Source organism: Notamacropus eugenii, chromosome 4 (assembly GCF_028372415.1).
Source record: "Notamacropus eugenii isolate mMacEug1 chromosome 4, mMacEug1.pri_v2, whole genome shotgun sequence".
Taxonomy (NCBI): domain Eukaryota; kingdom Metazoa; phylum Chordata; class Mammalia; order Diprotodontia; family Macropodidae; genus Notamacropus; species Notamacropus eugenii.
In genome coordinates, this window is record NC_092875.1 from 15,131,791 (window position 1) to 15,149,329 (window position 17,539).

At 52.8% G+C, this 17,539-nt stretch overlaps 1 protein-coding gene across 1 annotated transcript; it reads left to right on the forward strand.

The window, feature by feature from the left end:
- The first annotated feature begins 2,654 nt into the window (after positions 1–2,654).
- On the forward strand, positions 2,655–15,119 carry CASTOR1 (cytosolic arginine sensor for mTORC1 subunit 1). Its single transcript, XM_072599980.1, has 9 exons — positions 2,655–2,949; positions 3,840–3,910; positions 9,830–10,023; positions 10,734–10,866; positions 11,510–11,633; positions 12,226–12,339; positions 12,710–12,792; positions 13,756–13,850; positions 14,151–15,119. Exons 1-9 carry the CDS (start codon positions 2,837–2,839, stop codon positions 14,214–14,216), a joined length of 993 nt encoding a protein of 330 aa, XP_072456081.1. The 5' UTR covers positions 2,655–2,836; the 3' UTR covers positions 14,217–15,119.
- Positions 15,120–17,539: the final 2,420 nt, after the last annotated feature.

Here is a 17,539-nt window from a genome sequence, read left to right on the forward strand (position 1 = left end):
TTTTTTTAAAAGGACCAATGACATCCCAGAGTGATGACCCCCACGTGAATTGGATTTAAGTGAAGCAGACAGGCACAAAGTGGTCAACCATACTCCCTGAGTTGTCGGGGTCCAGGGGCAGGACAAAAATCGAGAAGACAAGCAGTGACCAAGCTCTTAAGTGCTCCACTTCATCTTTAGAACAAATTGTTATCCCGCCATTGTTCAGGGAAGTCTTATTTCCCACAGCTGAGTTTCACGGTACCTGCTTCTTGGGGATTGGGGGGGAGCGGAGTTTTCACGTACTTGGGGTGGACATTCTGACTCCCTGATGCGATTGAAGCCCATCACTGACCCTCAGCCTGGTTTAACCTATTTGCTGAGATGGCTTTACCGGGATGTGGCTCCTCTACATGCTTCTTGGTGTCACAAGTGACAGTTGAGTGGCAGGTGGGCACCAAAGGTGGATGGATGAATGGCCACTTGGCAAGTCCTCGCCCCAGAGGATGCTCATCCTCTTTAGACATGCCAGACTTCATATAGGTTTGAACTGGTGTCATTGGGTGAAGAGGGGCGCCCCTGAGAGATGGAGAAGTACAATGGCCAACTAAACAGATGTGAGGCGTCCAGTGGGTGGGGGAACATGGCGGATTCATAGAGGACTTAGAGCCTGGGAAACTGGAAGACAACAGGACTGAGTTGGATCCATAGAAAGTGGGTAGGAAGAGGAAAGAAAATGAGATTTTCAATAAGTATGAGATCTGTGCTCTGGGCAAACTTGGTCGTAGGGATCTTTCCTTTGCGCGTGCACAATATGTGCTTTGCTATCTATAAAGTAAAGATAATTGTTCGTCCCTGGAAAGAACCTTAGAGGTTGGGTCAGAGGCCCTGAACTTCTGTTCCCTACAGACCTGCCCCTGAGGTCTCTTCTAGGTCCGGATCCTAGGAAACCTCAGGGGAATTGGGTGATAGACGCTGGAGGCCAGGCATGGTGGAGATACTGAGCAGGAGCAGAGCATTGTCACACCCGCTACGGGACTTCTGGGTAGACTTGGAGGGGGCCGTTTCATTTGGCTGGGGGCGGTAGAAGCCAGATTGCACAGGACTGATCAGACAGTGGGAGGCTCTTAGAGGGCAGAAGTTTTTGGAGTTTGGCTGTGAAAGGAGGGAGGAGAGATTGGAAGCTGATAGCTTGAGGGAGTGGAGCTGTCAAGTGGAAAGTTCTGAAGCTGAGAGGACTGTGGAGAATTTGTTGATGGCTGAGAGGGAGGAGCCTGGAGAGGGTGGGGCTTGAATGGGGCACTCTCGAGGGGGCCGGGTGGGTCCTTCAGAGGGGAAGATGGGATCAGATAAAATCCCTGAGGAGAATGAAGGAGGGCTGGGGTAGAAAAGAAGGAAGATCTTATTTTGTACAAAGAGGAGGCCCTCTGCTGAGTGGGGGTGGGCAGGAGGAGAAGCCCTGGCATCCTGGGAGGCTGAAGGAGGTTTTGAACAGTCAATTAAAGACGAATAGAGAGATCAGATGCCAGCAGAGGGAGCCTAATGGGGATTAGATAACATAAATTTGATCCTTGGCCTGGGAGTCAAGAATTTTTCCTTGGTTCTATCACGTTTAGGCTCTGGGTCTGACGGAAGGGATCTGGGAGGTGGCTGGGCAAGAGGGAGATTCTTGGGGGAAGGAGGGTGGGTTTGGTCTTTATGACCCTGTGTGTGAAGAGCAGAATTCAATACTCCTTGCCTGCCCTTGGACCAATGGGAAGACCCTGGAATGCCTTCCCCTTTTCTAACCGAGAAATAGGAGAACTCTTGTCCTTGAAGGCGAAACCCATCTGCCATCTCTGGCCCATCTTCAAACACATACTGGTATATATTCCATTTTTCTCCCCCAAACTGCCTTCTTTATGGTTTTTCCTCTGGATTTTACTTTACGGATGGTATTCATCCATTTCACTTAGAATCCGCTGTGGACTGAGCTCTGGGAAGGTGGGGAAAACGTACCGATTACCGACAGTAAAAGGTGGGAGAGGGGGATCAGCACTGGAAAGAGCCCCTGGGGACCTGGATGCAGCTCTTGGGAAGCACTTTGGGGTCTTTGGCCCTTCTCCCATTCTGAGCCCCTAAAATGAGGACGTTGGGCCTGTGACCTCTGTATTTGGGTGGGAGGGAGGTTTCACACTCAGACGAGGGGGTGGGTCGGCGTGCTCCACCAGGAATCTAGTGCCCTGTGGCCCCAAGTCCGCCCCTGCCCTTATTGGAGAGGGGGAGGGTCCGTCGAACCGAGTAAGTTGGGAGAGCGGAGCTGGGGGTCTGTTCTGGGCCTGTTCTCTGCCCCCCTTCCCCAGCCACACCGTCTGGAGGCTGGATCACCCCACCTGGGTGTGGCCTGGACCACCCTGCCCAGACCGATCCTCGCGGAGCCCTTCCACTCCGAGGCAGCCTCCTAGGGTTCCTGGACGTGGCTTTGCGTGGCCCCCGGGACGCGCGTGGGGCCCGCCTCCTCACCCCGGTACTTCCACCCCTTCCAGATGGGCCAGCCGGGGGGGCGTGGCCCCGAGGCTTTGGCTAGGGTATTGGCTGAACCCCAGCGTTACGAGGCCCGGGGCGTGGCCTAGGGAGTTTCGAGGGGGCGTGACGGGGGCGGGCACTCCGGGGGCGGGGCCGAGCGGAGCCGGAGCTGGGGCAGCCTCTGGCGGAGGAGGGCCCGGGGCCTGGCGCTGGCTGGGCGGCTGAGGGGCCCGGCAGCAGCAGCCGCAGCAGCAGCAGCAGCAGCCGCAGCAGCAGCAGCCGCAGCCGCAGCCGCAGCCGCAGCCGCAGCGGCCCCCTCCCAGCTCCCAGCCCCCGGCCTCCCGGGCCCCCGATGGAGCTGCACATCCTGGAGCACCGGGTCCGGGTGCTGAGCATCGCGCGCCCCGGACTCTGGCTCTACACGCACCCGCTTGTCAAGCTGCTCTTCCTGCGCCAGCGGAGCCGGTAAGGCTGAGGCCAGAGGAGGGGGCCCCTCCCCCAGCTCGGGCTCTGGGTGGGTCTGGGGGTAAGGCTGGGGACCACCTCGCTCCCTCTCGCCTTCCAGCCCCACTATCGCCTTCGATTCCCGAGCCACCTCGGCAGGCCCTTATTATCCCCACTGTACAGAAGGGGCCACTGAGATGCGGAGAGACTGTAGTGACTTGTCCAGAGACGCCCCGAAGCCGCCCCTCCCCACCCCCCAGCTTGCTTGGACTTGTCCTTGTTCTTAGACTCGCTGTATTAACGGGGGCGGGGCGGGGGGAGGTGTTGAACGTCACTGCCTTCATGGTGGCTCTTCCAGCCCACTTGGGGCATTCTGTGAAGTCTGAGTTCAGGCACCACCTGGGCTGCATGGTAGCGGGCTGACCTTCCTTGGGCCTCACTTTGCTCTCCGGTAAAATGAGGGAGTGGGCCGCTGTGAGCTGTTCTAATCTCTAAGGGGCCTCTCAGCTCCAGCATTCTTTGGGTCAGTGGGTCAGAGGGATGAGTACCAGCAGGGGTCACCCTCGCCAGCTCTTGGGAAATTGCTTGGGAAGTGGTTCCTTCCCCTGCACTAGTAGCCAAAGGACTGGCTTGTATGCCTCCTTCCCCAGGATGGGGATTCTGGGGTGAGCTTAGGGAACAGCCGGTATCCCCTGTACCCATCATTCCCCTTCACCCTCTCCTCATGGGCAAGGGTTTCCAGAGGACCCAATCGGTTCTGCTTGACTGGAGCCTGGGCAGAGTCCACTCACTTTCTTTGAGTCTGGCCCTTCCTTTGCCATTCCTCCCTCCCCTCTGCCTCTGGACTTTGGGATCCAGGGGGGATGAGGGAGTGCCTTGCCTTGGCTCATGGAGTGGTCCCTTTTCCTTAGGTGCAAGTTTTTCAGCCTGACAGAAACCCCTGAAGATTACACCCTAATGCTGGATGAAGAAGGATACCAAGGTACTGGGTTCCAGTTTCTCCTCCTGGTCTCCTGAGGCCCTCTCCCCCAGACTCTTCCAAGGGGCACCCCTTGGCTGGCCTGTGTGGGCCAGGCACACACTGTCATCAGAATGCTTAAGACAGGTGGACCGGGGCTGGGGCAGGAGAGAAGGGTGGATGCAGCAGGGCCCAGTAAAATGGATCTGAGCAGCACCTGGGTCCCTGCCCCAGCTATCCCAGAATGGACTGGAAGTACCCTGGAGAGGGGGTGAGCCACAGTGTCCAGGACGTTCTGGGGCAGCCTTGTGGTACCTGTTCCCTTTGGATCTCAGTTCTGCTGTGGCTTTGTGATACTGGCTAAGTCACTTTCCTTTCCCAAGATTGCAGTTTCCTTTTTAGTAAAATATTAATAATAGCACACAGCTATGGGGAGCTTTAAGAGAGCGCAAAGCACTTTACCCACCAGACTCCATGTCCTGTGCCCCCTTGGGGCACGTTGGCACTGGAAGGTTCTGATAATTGCTGTTTTCAGAGGTCCCCCACATCCACCTCTGCTCCCTCCACTCCAGGGTGACATCTTGCAATCAATCCAGTATCAGCTGAGGGCCTGGGAGGTCTGGGGGGTAAATGGGAACCAGCAGGTGATGGAGACAGATGAAATGCAAGATTTTCCAAGTCTGGACCCAACACGTGGGCTAGATGTGGTGTAGATGAGCCTGATCCCTCCACTGGAAGCTGCCTGCCTTCCCCCCCCTTTCTATTTCCTGTTGTGACCTCAGAGACAGGGCCTAGGGCCTAGTGCTTGGGGGTGCTGCTTGCCCTGTGCCTTCTGCCTGGCTTAACTTCCCCACAAGGGGCCCATCCAGGAGCAGGCCCTAGGTGCCCAGGCTCTCAGTCCCAGGCACTGACCACAAATGAAGTCAGGAGAAGAATGACAAGATCTAGAGTGAAGAGAACTTCCAAAGGCATCCGGTGCAAACCTTTCTGTTTACAAATGAGGAAACTGACACCCTAAGTTGGAAAGGGACATGCCCAAGGTCTCACAGGGAATTCCCTGGGGCAGAGCTGAGATCTGAACCCAGGTGCTCTGTTCATCTCTCTCTTATCAGTTGCAAAGTAGTAGTGATTCCATAAACTTATCAAGCACATGCTCTACTACTAAAGGGGTTATAAAGACAAAAATAAAACATCTGCCCTCTGAGGAATTTATATTGTACGGGGGGAGGTTAGCACATAGTAATGATAATTAACGTTTATAATGCTATTTAAGGTTGGTGAAGTATTTTTTCCTTTTTTTTTTTTTTTGAGGCGATCGAGGTTAGATGACTTGGCCAGGGTAACACCTCTAGTTAGCGTCTGATACCAGATTAGAACTGAGGTCCTCGGAACTCCAGAGCAGGATACTGTATCCACTGTGTCACCTAGCTGCCCCACAAAATATCTTTTTACTTTGATTTGATGTACACAGTGAAGTAAATGCAAAGCAATGCAAGTTATTTCAAGAGGTAGAACTCACAGCCATGGGGATATATTGTATCCATTGCTGCTTTGGTGGATAATATAGGTCAGTTTTGTTACTGTTGCCATTTTTACTATGCTGACTTTACCTAGTCACGAACATTGACTCTCTCCAGTTACTGGGAAAATGAGTATAGTTGGCCTTTTCTAAGTCTGCTCTTTCAGGGTCTGGTCTGTTTTGCCGTGCTTGTGACTTGTCTTCTAGCCCTCTTCAGGCTGGGGATTTGGGTCCCTGGAGTCCTGCTCAGGTTACTGGTATGGCCTGGTTCAGAGCCCATTGAGGGGAAAGGGAGAATTCACTCGTCCTTCACTCATCCTTCCCCCTCCTCCCCCAGCTGGCTATGGTCCTCCCTGACCACAGTGTCCTGCCCTGTCCTTCCTCCCCTTCTCAGTTACCAGTTGGCCACTTCATCTAGGAAAGCTTCCTGAGCTGGAAGGATGGGTCCGCGCTAGACCTGGGGCTACAACTGAAGCATCTGGCTCGGTTGTCTCTCCCTTGTATTGAGCAGTAGGGAAGGCCCATTCTAGTGTGAAAGCAGATGAGGAGAGGAGGTGGGTGCATACTGAAACCTGGCTTGTCCTCTCCTGGTATGTACAACTCCCTCAGGTCAGGAATTATTTGTCTTTCTTTTCATCTCCTGTGTTTAGCACAATGCTTAGTAAAGGTGATTGCTTGGTAAATAAATGGGAGGGGGGGGGGGTACCTAGGCTGTTCCCAGCTTGGGCCCTTTCCTCCAAAATAGTAAATAGTAACTGCTTCTCTTTTACCCAGGAACCCTGAGGGTCTTCCCCTCCCAGTTTGGTTTTTTTTTTTTTTATTAAAAGGGGGCCATCCCTTGTGTAACTACTTAAAGAGGCCTATTAATAGAATGGGTGTATCTCCCTCAAAGTGAGAATGTGATAAGACCTTAGCCTAAAATGGCCAGGGTCCCACAGTGCATCCTGGGCCATCTCCAGTCGTCCTGATGAACATCAGAACGCTGGACCCAGATGGCTGTGGAAGAGAAAGTGAGACTGGTGACCACTTGTACCGTCCTCCCTCCCTCAAATCAATCAACTGAAAGTCATGTCATCATCTTGATGTCATGGTCCTCTTCGAGAATCAAGGACAAACAACTCTTCCCTCCTCCCCGACCCTAAGACCTGGCCAGTGCTAGAGAATCTTCCAAGAGGTCCCAGGTTGTCTAACCAATCTGTGCTCTGGAGGGAGCCTGAGGATCTGGGTTTGAATCCCCCTGCCATGAACTGACTATGGGACCTGAATGGAGTGAGTCACTGAGGCTAAGGACAGCGTCATTTCCAGGCATCATCAAGTAGCAAGGGGGCCACCAAAGATCCCCCGTGAGCCGCAGGTTGGATTACAAAACCATGTCTGCCTCTGCTGTATTTTTATTTATTTTGTGAGATAATTCCCAATCCAGTTTTCATCTGATTCGATGGCAAAGATCGCAGCTTGGTTGGTAGTTTATTTGACACCTTGGCTCTAACTTAACCCTTAGTTCCGCCTGGGTAGTCAACGTTTCCAAGCCTCAGTTTCTTCCTTTGAGCTAGGACTAGATCAGGGTGGGGAACCTTTGGCAAAGCTACATGGCCTCCAGCCTGCAGAGTCCCCACTCCTAGACTCGATGGTCATGAAGAGGCCTCTAGCTCTAAATCCCAAGGTCTTGGATTCAAATCTCACTCTGCTTAGTAACCTTGCAACTTTGGATGAGTCGTGTGAGGATCAAAGAGCTTAACATAGTATTATGCAAACTGTAAAGTGCTATGTAGAAATGCTGGTTATTATTGTTATTAATAATAACCTTCTTGGGCCAGTTTCCTTATCTATACAAGGGGGTTGGACTTGCCCAGCTCTGGATCTCTGGCCCCCCCTGACCTTGGGGTCCAGATGAGCCTTGACCTGGGGGGGAGGGGGGATCCAGGTCCAGCCCTGGTCCTTCTCTTCCCTTGAGCTTTTCCCTTACTCTCTGACTCTTCTTTCACCCACCTCTAGTGCTGCCTGCTGCCCCAGGCCTATCAAGGCGCAGCATCAAAGCTCACTGTCCAGACTCATCTGGTGCTAGGTTCTGGGCCCAGAGGCCAAGACAGGTAGCTCTTCCCAGAGCTTGAAGCAATAACATTGCCAACAGAAGGGATCTTTCTGGTGGCTTGATCATTTTTCACTTGTCACGACTCTTGATGCCATTTGGGGTTTTCTTGGCAAAGATTCCAGGCTGGTTTCCATTTCCTCTCCAGCCTCTCTTTTACAGATGAGGAAACTGAGGCAAACAGGGTAAAGTGACTTGCCCAGGGTCTTACAGCTAATACATGCCCAAGGTCAGATTTGAACTCAGGTCTTCTGTGTCCGAGTCTGAGGTTCTATCTCCTGCAGCACCATCTAGCTGCCCTAGAAGATTCTAAGCTCCTCATTTTACAGAGGAGCAAAGTGAGTCCTAGGGAGGGGGAGGGAGGGACTTTCCTAAGACCACTTGGCTAGTACATAAAAGATCAGAGCAGGCTCTGAACACAGGGCTTCTGACTCAAACCATGGGCTCTTTCCACTGAGCTGTGGCTGCCTAGGCTGGCTCCTGGTTTTGCCCCAGGGCATCCAGGCTCAGGCCCTCCTCTTCTCTCCTGCTTGGGATGCTTAAGGGGGGGTGGGGTGTGCATTCCAGAGTCATGGAGAGGTCAGGATCTGTCCATTTGGGCTGAGAGGAAGGAAACCATCCTGGGCAGCCTTGATGCCAACAAAGGCAGCATTTATGCAGGCCTAGCTACCTGCCCTTATCTCCCACCCTCCCCAAGCTCAGGATGGAGCCTATGACCTCAGCCCATCCCTGGCAAACCCTCCCCAGTCCATCTAGGTCCCCCCACCTGGGGGCCAGGGTGTTCAGAGCTGCTCAGGCTGCTGGTGTGTCTCTCACTTCCCTAGCTTGGAAGTGGGATTTCCTCACATCAGAGCTGTCCGGAAGTAGGATGGGCTATCTCAGGAGGTAGTGAGCTCCCCATCACTGGAGGACCCCAAGAACATCCTGGATGACTGCTTGTTGGGGCTTTTTTTCTGGCTTAAGCTGGAGTAAATGCACTGCAATGCCTCCAAGCTCTGGGATTCAGTCCACCTACCATATCCCCTTCCCTTCACGAAGCATCTGAGCTTCTTTCCTCTGGGCCCCCCTGCCTAGTGCCTAGGGGGTCTGAGGTCATAGATTTATAGTTAGAAGGGTCCTTCATCTCTGAAGACAAAACAGTTCAGAAAGAGGTGACTTTTCCAAGGTCACCTCTTGTGAAGTAAAGCTAGTCTTTGAATCTAGACCCAGCTCCCTAGGCTCTCAGGCCCATCCCTTGTATTCCCACCAGGAAGGTCAGGTAGCTGTTGGCAGTGCTAACTGAGGGGGAAGTGGTCAGTGGTGCCCACGGTGGCCCTGGCCTCCTCTCTCTTGTTCATTGGCTCCCTCTTGTGGTCGCTAGAGTCACCTCACTAACTAGCTTTCACCCTCTTCCCCATCTGCTGGCTTGTTGTCCTGGCCACCCCTGCTGGTACCCAGGAGGCTTGGCACCAAGGCCTGGGAACTTCCCTCCTACCGCCTACTTGTCCTTCACCCCTTACACAGAAGCCTAGCTGCTCCCTGGGTAGGAGGGTACCATCCTGGCTTTGGGATTATGGAATTGGGGGAGATAGGATTTTCTGGGGCCATCTGGGCCCCTGACTTCATGGTCTGTCCTGGAAGTAAGGGGTGGCCTGGAATTCACGATCCAGTTCCTGGCTAAGATCAGCCTCAGTTTGTACCCTGGGGTGTGGAAATGGACTAGGACTGCTTGGATCCTAGAATCACTGTGCTAGAAGGGACTATCCAGTTTGACTGGTACCAGAGCAGAAATCCCCACTAAGATGGCACAATGGAAAGCCTGCTTGTTTTCTAGACAGAGGTGCTGGGTTCCAGTCCTGGCTGTGTGACCAACTCTATGTGACTGTGGATGAGTTGTTAAATCTGTCTGGGCCTTAGTTCCTCTTCTGTACAAAGAGGGCACTGGACCAGCTGGTCCCCAGGTCCAAGTTGGAGCCCAGGGCTCCAGTGAAACTCCCTCTGTTTCCCAAGCAACCCATCCTTGCGACAGCAGAGGGGAGGCTCTGTCAGCGGTCCTGGTATAGGATCCTGCTGGCTCGCATATGTACATGTGATGGGCGATGCTGTTCCCTACGCATACTGTGCCACTGGATCCCTGTGCTAGCCCTGGAGGGATTATCCTGGCCCTTGAGGAGCTGGAGGCCCACAGTGGGGAAGTAACTTGACTGAGATCCCACAGAGGTCAGTGGCTGGGCCTAGAATCAAGGTCTCCTGATGCCAACTGTAGGGATTCCACCCTTGTAAGATGGTGCTGTGTCTTGGAGGTGGGAGGGGGAAGGCCTGGCCCTCACTCACTGACTTGTTCTCTTTGCCACAGAGCTGCCCCCGTCAGAGTTCTTGCAGGTGGCTGAGGCCACATGGCTGGTACTCAACGTTCTATCCAACAGCAGCTCGGCCACCAACTTTCAGGCTGTTGGTGTCACCAAAATTGCCCGGTCGGTCATTGCTCCACTGGCCGAGCACCATGTCTCAGTGCTCATGTTGTCCACCTACCAGACAGACTTTATCCTGGTGAGACTTGCAGGAATGGGAGTGGGGGTCATAGACCATCCCGGGTCATTTGGTCTAGAGGTATTGTGGGTATTTTCTCCCCCAAAGCCTTGATAAGAGAGAGAGGGCCTTGGATTTGTCTTCTTCCTCAGCCCGATTCTGACAGGCTTTGGGGGCAGGAGTGCAAGAAGCAAGAGTCAAGGGCAAGACTCCAGGCCTGGGGCACGTACAGGAATGTGTCTGCTTGTGCCCTTTTCCCAGGGACCCCTTGACAAGACTCTGCCTACCCCAAGAGGGGGCCGTAGGCCTACTGGGGAAGGAGAGACACACAGAGAGATGGGAAGAGAGCCACAGAGACAGAGGAGAGACACGCAGGGAGAAGGGGAGACAGCATGGGGAGAGAGAGACACAGGGAGAAGGGGAGACACAGAGAGACAGAGAGAGAGACAGAGAAGGAGAGACATGCAGGGAGAAGGGGAGACAGCATGGGGAGAGAGACACATGGAGAAAGGGAGAATGGGATTCAGAGAGACACAGATGGAGGGAGAGAATGAAAGATGTAAAGGTCAGGTATGACTAAACTGAGGAGTGTGTGTGGCATGTAGAGCACACATATGATCGCATGTCCATGTGGGAGCCAGACACATTGTACCTGTGGGTCTGGGTGAATCTGGGAGGAGGGGCAGGATTTGGGAGGGGTGTGACCCCTTGGCCTCCCCTCTGGGCCGTAGGTCCGGGAGCAGGACCTGCCCGTGGTGATCCACACTCTGGCCCAGGAATTTGCCATCTACCGGGAGGTTGATGGAGAGCCTGTGCCTGTGTCCTGTGACGATGCCAGCAATGGCTTCCACAAAGCCAAACTAGGTGAGGGGCCACCAGGGCAGGGGCAGGGGGGAGGGCTGTGCCTGCCTGGGAGAGCTGCTGAACCACCATTCCTACATATGTCCACCTGGGGCTGCTTTGGCTGGACTCTGCTTCCAAAGGCCTCTTGACACTATTGCTATCACTTATCCCCCCATCCAGAGCCAGCCCTTGTGACAAGGAGGGGAGTGGGGAACCAATTCAGCAAAACTACCCCAGTCTCTACCTAGTCTAACAGTGTATGCCATGTTCTGCACCTGTAGCCCTCCACCTCTGGAAGGGAGGGAGTTTGGTGTTCAGTCATGCTATTAATCATAACATATGAACTCCTGTGGCATTATTAACCAGATGGCATAAATACCCTTTGGAGAAGGTTGGGAGGGCAGGGATAACTAGCCTGGCTTTTCAGGGCAAATAGCCTTGTCCCAGGGAGGCAGAGCGATACTTCTCCAAGATCACGATGTTAATGGCTGATTGACCCAGGGGCCTTAGAAAACCCTTATTTTTCCTCCAAGATGCCCAAAGTTTTGTCCAGTGGGCTCATTCTGTGTGGCCACCAGGTGGAGCCACCTCCCTGGCCACAGCGAAGTGCCAGGCTTAGCCCTGGGCTGGCCATTTACAAGTCTCTTCCCCTTCCCTGAGGCAGGCCCCAGCCCCACCGTGCATCCCATCCAGAGTCCCCAGAACAGATTCTGCATCCTCACGCTGGACCCTGACACCCTCCCTGCCATTGCCACCACGCTCATGGATGTCCTCTTCTACTCCCACAGGTAGGGAGGGACCTGGAAGTGACTCTTCCACTCTTCTCTCCCATCCCTTCTCCTTGTCTTCCAGATGGGGAAACTGAGGCCTAGATTAGGAAAAGGAAGACCAAACCACTAGAATCATAGAACTTCAGAACTGGAAGAGATCTTAGAGCATAAAATACAGAGTCCCTTCCAACTCATTTTACAGATGGGGAAACTGAGGTCCAGCTTGGGGAAAGGTGAGGTCTGGAAGGGCCCTTAGAATATGACAGGTCAGAGGTGGGAGGGGCCTTAGAACAGGGAATGTCAGAGCTGGGAGGGGTTTTAGAACAGAGAAGTCAAGAGATAGGGAGGGACCTTACAGCATAGAATATCAGAACTGAAAAGGACCTTTTAGATCATTTAAGAGATCATTTTACACATGAGGAAACTGAGGCATAAAGGCAGGAAGGAACTTTCCCAAGGTCACCCAGGCAGTTCTAGCATAATGCCTCCCTTTTCTCACCTGTTTCATACCCCCATGCTGAAGGCCCCACAGCCCTTTCAGAGAGGAGAGGGAGCTATGTGGGAGGCAGAGCTGACTGTCCTCCCTCCTCCTCTGTCCACACCTCCCCAGTGCTTCAAAGGAGGGGGCTTCTGATGACCTGGACCTTGGCTCCATCCCCTTCTTTGCCTTCTCCCTGATCGAGGGCTACATCTCTATTGTCATGGATGCGGAGACACAGAAGAAGTAGGTAACCCTGCCCTCTGACCCTAGGTTGGGTCAGTCCAGTCCTTTGCTTCTCAAGTGAAAGTGAGATTCCAGGGCCTTTTGAAAGAGATCTATGGGAGTCACAGAATGGCATGGGCCTTAGAACCTGGAGTAGCAGAGCTGGGAGGACCCTTCAGGATGACCCAGTCCAACCCCCATGTTATAGAGGGAGAAGCATTTTCAGAGAGGGAAGGTCAATCATCCATGGTCATCCAGTGAGTCGGGGCAGAGTTGGGACCAGAAGCCAGATATCTTGATTTCCTGCCCAACACCCATCCCAGCACAGGAGAGGGAGTAGTATGAGTTAGGGGGCAAGGGGAGGTACCAACTCCCCCTTCTCCCCCCTCAGGTTCCCCAGTGACCTGTTGCTCACCAGCTCCTGTGGAGAACTTTGGAGAATGGTTCGAATCGGGGGCCAGCCCCTGGGCTTTGGTAAGTCTGGGCTGGTCAGGGAACATGATCAGGGTAGGCAAAAGTCTTGAAACTTTCCAGTGTCTTTGACAGCCACAGGACTGGGGTGACCAGATTAGCCTGTTTGGGGGTGGAGTGAGAGTGGGTACGACCATAGACAGTGCAGTTAACAGCACTGGGCCATTCAACTTGGCAAGCATGAAGGACCTGTGTGCCAGCCACACAAATGAGCCCATTTTTGTCCTCAGAGAGCTTATGTTCTGCTAGGGGATAGCTGCTCCCAGATATATGAAATCCAAAGTGATTTTAAGGTTGGGGGGAGGTCTAATATTTGGGGTGACTGGCCAGGCCCAGTTGAAGGAGGTAGAAATGGAGCTAAATAAACAGCAGAGAAAGGTGGACTTTCTGAAAGGCAAAGCTGGGACCAAGGAGATAGAAAAGGGAACAGGAACATCATATAGGGAACATGGGCCAGTTTGGTGGGAACACAGAGTCAGGGAGAGACTGCTGAGGATCAGTCTGGAAAGGGGCACTGAGAGCCAGGCAAACGGAGGTCATCAAGGCCAGATGCCTCATTTTTCAAGAGGAAGAGAGTGACTGGCCCAGGATCTCTCAGCAAGGATGTAGAAGTAGAATTTAGATCCAGGTCTCTGGAGTTCAGTTCAAGAGCAGATGCATAAATAATGCTTGGCTGCTCAAAATGTCCCTGCCCTCCAGGATCTTATGTTCTGAAGGCGGGCTTGAGATGTACTGAGGAGTGGAGGAACCACCCTGCTTCATAGGTTCATTGGCTGGAACAGTCTTCCGGCCTCATTCTACAGAGCAGAAAACTGAGTCCCAGAGACTTGTGCAGGCTCCCACTGCTTTAGTTCTGTCCTGCCCTGACAGAGCTAGTGGGTGTGGTGGGCTTTGTCCAAGGCCTAAGGAGCACTCCTCTGCTGTCTTCCTTTCACCCCCTTCCTTCCCTGTCTCTCCCTATCCCAGATGAGTGTGGGATTGTGGCCCAGATAGCTGGGCCCCTGGCTGCTGCTGACATCTCTGCCTACTACATCAGTACCTTCAACTTTGACCACGCCCTGGTGAGTGTCTTCTTTTTCCCTAGTGATCCCTTTCCAAAAGCCAGGCCTTCCTGTGCCTGGGTCATCCCTTGACTCCAGGACCAATTCAGGACATACTCATCACAGACAGAGTTAGAAGGGACCATCTGGTCCAACCCTCTTGTTTTAGAGGGGCAGAGATGAGCCCAGAGAAATGAAGGGATTTGCTCTTATGGACTTCCATCTAGAAGGTCGCTGGTCTTAGCAAGTCCAGCTCTCCCCATTTCCCTACCTTTTAAGCAGGTCCATGGTGCTCTTCCCCCCTTCCCCCTGTGCCCACAGGTACCTGAGGATGGCATCGACAGTGTCATTGAGGTCCTTCAGAATCGTCAGGAGAGCTGCCGGTAGTGGCTGGATTGAGAACCTATGCCCCTATGGCTCAGGTTGGCTGGACACTCCCCTGCCACTGTCCTTTTCTTTGGTGGAGTTCTGGTGTCTACAAAAGCTAAACCAAAGCTTTGCCCCATGGAGATGGGAGCTGTTCCGGTGCCCCCTCTGTATAGGTGTGCTTGAGGGGACGTCCTCTGGGGCCACCTTTCACTCTCATTTTTAAGTAGTTGTTTTCCTGGTCCTGTTGCCTTAACAGGTGCCTGGGGGTAGGGGACTGGACACCCTGGGGTTAGGGGTAGGAGAGGAGATGATCTCCAGCCTTCCCTCCCATCCTTTGAAACCTGGGCTGTTTTCTTGGCCTCCTCTTGGAGCTGGCCCTGCTCTGAGGCCTAGCCTCTAGTGGGTGGGGGTTAGGGAAGGCTCTCACTCTAGGCCAAAGCTGGTTTCCTTCAGTTCTCTTCCCCATGTCCTCCCCTGGAGGGCAGGAGAGCTGAGAGGCCTGGCCTCTAGTGCACAAAACACTCATGTGTGCCTTGTCCGTGAAGCTATGTGGCTGTGCCCACAAAGTGGAATCCTGGTGCTGTGGAGGCTTCACTTGGGAAGCCTCAAGCCTTGACATTCCCCTGCCCCTGCCCTTGGTAAACATCTTTGCACAGGCTTCCTCCGTGGGGGGCTGGGGGCTCCCTGGGAGGGAGATGCCCCCTCTCTGTCCTTTCTCCCCTTTCTGCAGCCCTCTCTCCTGCCCCTCTCCATGGTCCTAGGAGGGAGCTCTGTCTTCAGAGGGCTGCTCCCCACACCCTTCCTCTCCTAGGGATAGCCCATGATTCCTATCCGGTCTTTGGGGAGGTGCCTTCCTTCTTACATCTCCTGTTTTTAAGAATTCTCCTTGGCAATAAAGCACTTTGCAATTCGTGGACTGTATCTAAGACATCAGTGGTTGTCCAGCCCCCTTCTCCCTAGGGGACATCAGGGCATTTCCTCCCAAACCTGAGATCAGGCAGGGCCAGGTGGAGCACTTTAGAAGTGGAGAACCTGGATTTGAATTCTGCCCTTGTTATTTACTGTATGACCTTGGGGAAGTCACTTCCCTCTTTGGGCCTGAAGGGGATGGGGCCACTGTTTACTGAATAGGGGATGATGTGATCAGACCTGCACTTTAGGAAAATCACTTTAGTGGCTGAATGGAGGATGAATTGGAGCCAGGAGAGAGACTGAAGCAGGCAGACCCAGATGCAAAATGAGGAGGGACAGCTAGGCTGCATCTCTTCAAGCTCCAGTGATCTGTTGGGGGCCAGGTCTCCATCTCTGACCACTAAAGAAGGCTGTTGCAGAAAAAGAAGGGGACTTCATGCTGCAGGTTCTGGGTTTGAATCTCCACTGTGTCATTGACTACCCAGGGGACCACAGGTTAGTTACAACTTCTCTGGGCCTCAAAATTCTCCTCTGTAAACTGAGGGTTTGGGTTGGCCTAAAATCACTCCCAGAAATTTCCTCAGCTCTTAATTGTCTCATCTTAAGATGATTTATTCCTGTGAAATGAGGGACACAGAAAGTTGGAAGTGAGGACTGAAGGTTCCAGGCTGAGAACACTCTAGAACTGGGCTAGGACAAAGACCTGGCAACATCTAGGATGGGGCCATCTTCCTTAAGGGCAGAGAGTATGTGGCCCTGCCTCCTTGTCGTTTCCCCCTCTCCTCTACCCAAAGGCATCCTCAGTGCCCACCCTGAGGAATCCGGATGGAGGCCCAGGATGCCATGGAGAAAGACAGTCTTGGGCTGGTATAGACCCTGAGCCCATCTGGTCCAGTCTACCTGAATGGGAATCTCCTCCCTCTGTGACCTCCTGACTTAAGTAGTTGCCAATTTGAAGACATCCAGTGATGGGCAACTCGCTACCTGAAGAAGCAGCCCACTTCACCTGGGCATGGCTCCCACAATTAGGAAGTTTCCTTTCATCGTTCATTCCTTTCTTTTCATCAAGCCTAGTTCTTCCTCTGTTTATACATACAGTGTGCTCCTAGTTTGGCCCTCTGGACTCGTCAGTCAGCAAGCATTTATTTTTTTAAAAATTTATCTATTTTTAGTTTACAGCATTCAGTTCCACAAACTCTTGAGTTTTAAAAGCCCCACCCCCACAAGATGGCACGCAGAGGCTTTACATATACATTCACATGAAATGTGTTTTCACATTAGTCATATTGTAAAGAATTAGAACTAGTGGAATGATCATGAGAAACAAAAAAGAAAACCAATATTGTCTGCTCCCATGTGGCTCCGTAGCTCTTTCTCTGGATATGGATGGCATTTTCCACCATGAGCCTTTTGGAGATGTCTCAGAACCTTTAAGCAGGCATTTATTAGGCACCTACTGTGTGCCAGGCTCTGCTGAGTCCTGGGAATACAAAGAAAGGCAAAGCCAGTTCTTGCCTTCAGGGAGCTCCCTGTCTAACAGGAGATAACAAGCAAATACATAGATACACAAAGCCAGCTCTGGACGGGATCGATAGGAAGTAATTGAGAGGAAAAAGCACTGGACTTGGGAGGGATCAGGAAAGGCTTCTTGTAAAGGATAGGACTTTCACTGGGACTTGCTGGAAGTCAGGAAGCAGAGGGGAGGAGGGGGGGCATTCCAGGCAGGAGGTACAGCCAGAGTAAAGGTCTGGAGCTGAGAGATGGGGTGTCACATGTGAGGAAGAACCAGGAGGTCCGTAGCACTGGAACCAAGGATATGTATCAAGAGATTAAGGCGTAAGAAGACTGGAAAGGGGGGAGGGGGCAGAATTAGGAAGGGCTTAAAGTGCCAAACAGCATTTTGTATTTGCTTCTGAAGGGGATGGAGGCCACTGTTTACTGAATAGGGGGTAATGTAGTCAGACCTGCACTTTAGGAAAATCACTTTTAGTAGCTGAATGGAGGATGGACTGGAGCCAGGAGAGAGACTGAGGTAGGCAGACCACCCCCAGCAGCTATTGCAATAGTCCAGGTGTGAGGTGAGCAGGACTTACCCCAGAGCATAGGAGATGTAATGAAGAGGGGCTGCAGAGGTGGCATCGCCAGGCCTTGGGGGTGAAGCTATGGGAATTTAGGCTGACTCCCAGGTTGGGAGACTGAAGGACAGTCATGGCAAGGGGTTTAGAGAGAAAGATAACAGTTCTGTTTTGGACATCCTCAGCTGAAGATGTCCCCTGGATATTGGAGATAAAAGACAGTTGGAGGTCAGCAGAGAATGGGGCAGAAGAGATAAATTTGAGAATTGTCAGCATAAGAGATGGTCCTTCAAGCCAAGGAAATTGAGATCACCAGGTGAAGCAGTATAGAGAGAGAAGAGAAGAGAAGGGGGC

Bases quoted from the DNA above. Each gene is read 5' to 3' on its own strand.
- CASTOR1 (XM_072599980.1), top strand. From the start codon at position 2,837: ATGGAGCTGCACATCCTGGAGCACCGGGTCCGGGTGCTGAGCATCGCG. The intron at 2,950-3,839 runs GTAAGGCTGAGG...CCTTTTCCTTAG, and splicing joins TTCCTGCGCCAGCGGAGCCG to GTGCAAGTTTTTCAGCCTGA. The intron at 13,851-14,150 runs GTGAGTGTCTTC...CTGTGCCCACAG, and splicing joins TCAACTTTGACCACGCCCTG to GTACCTGAGGATGGCATCGA.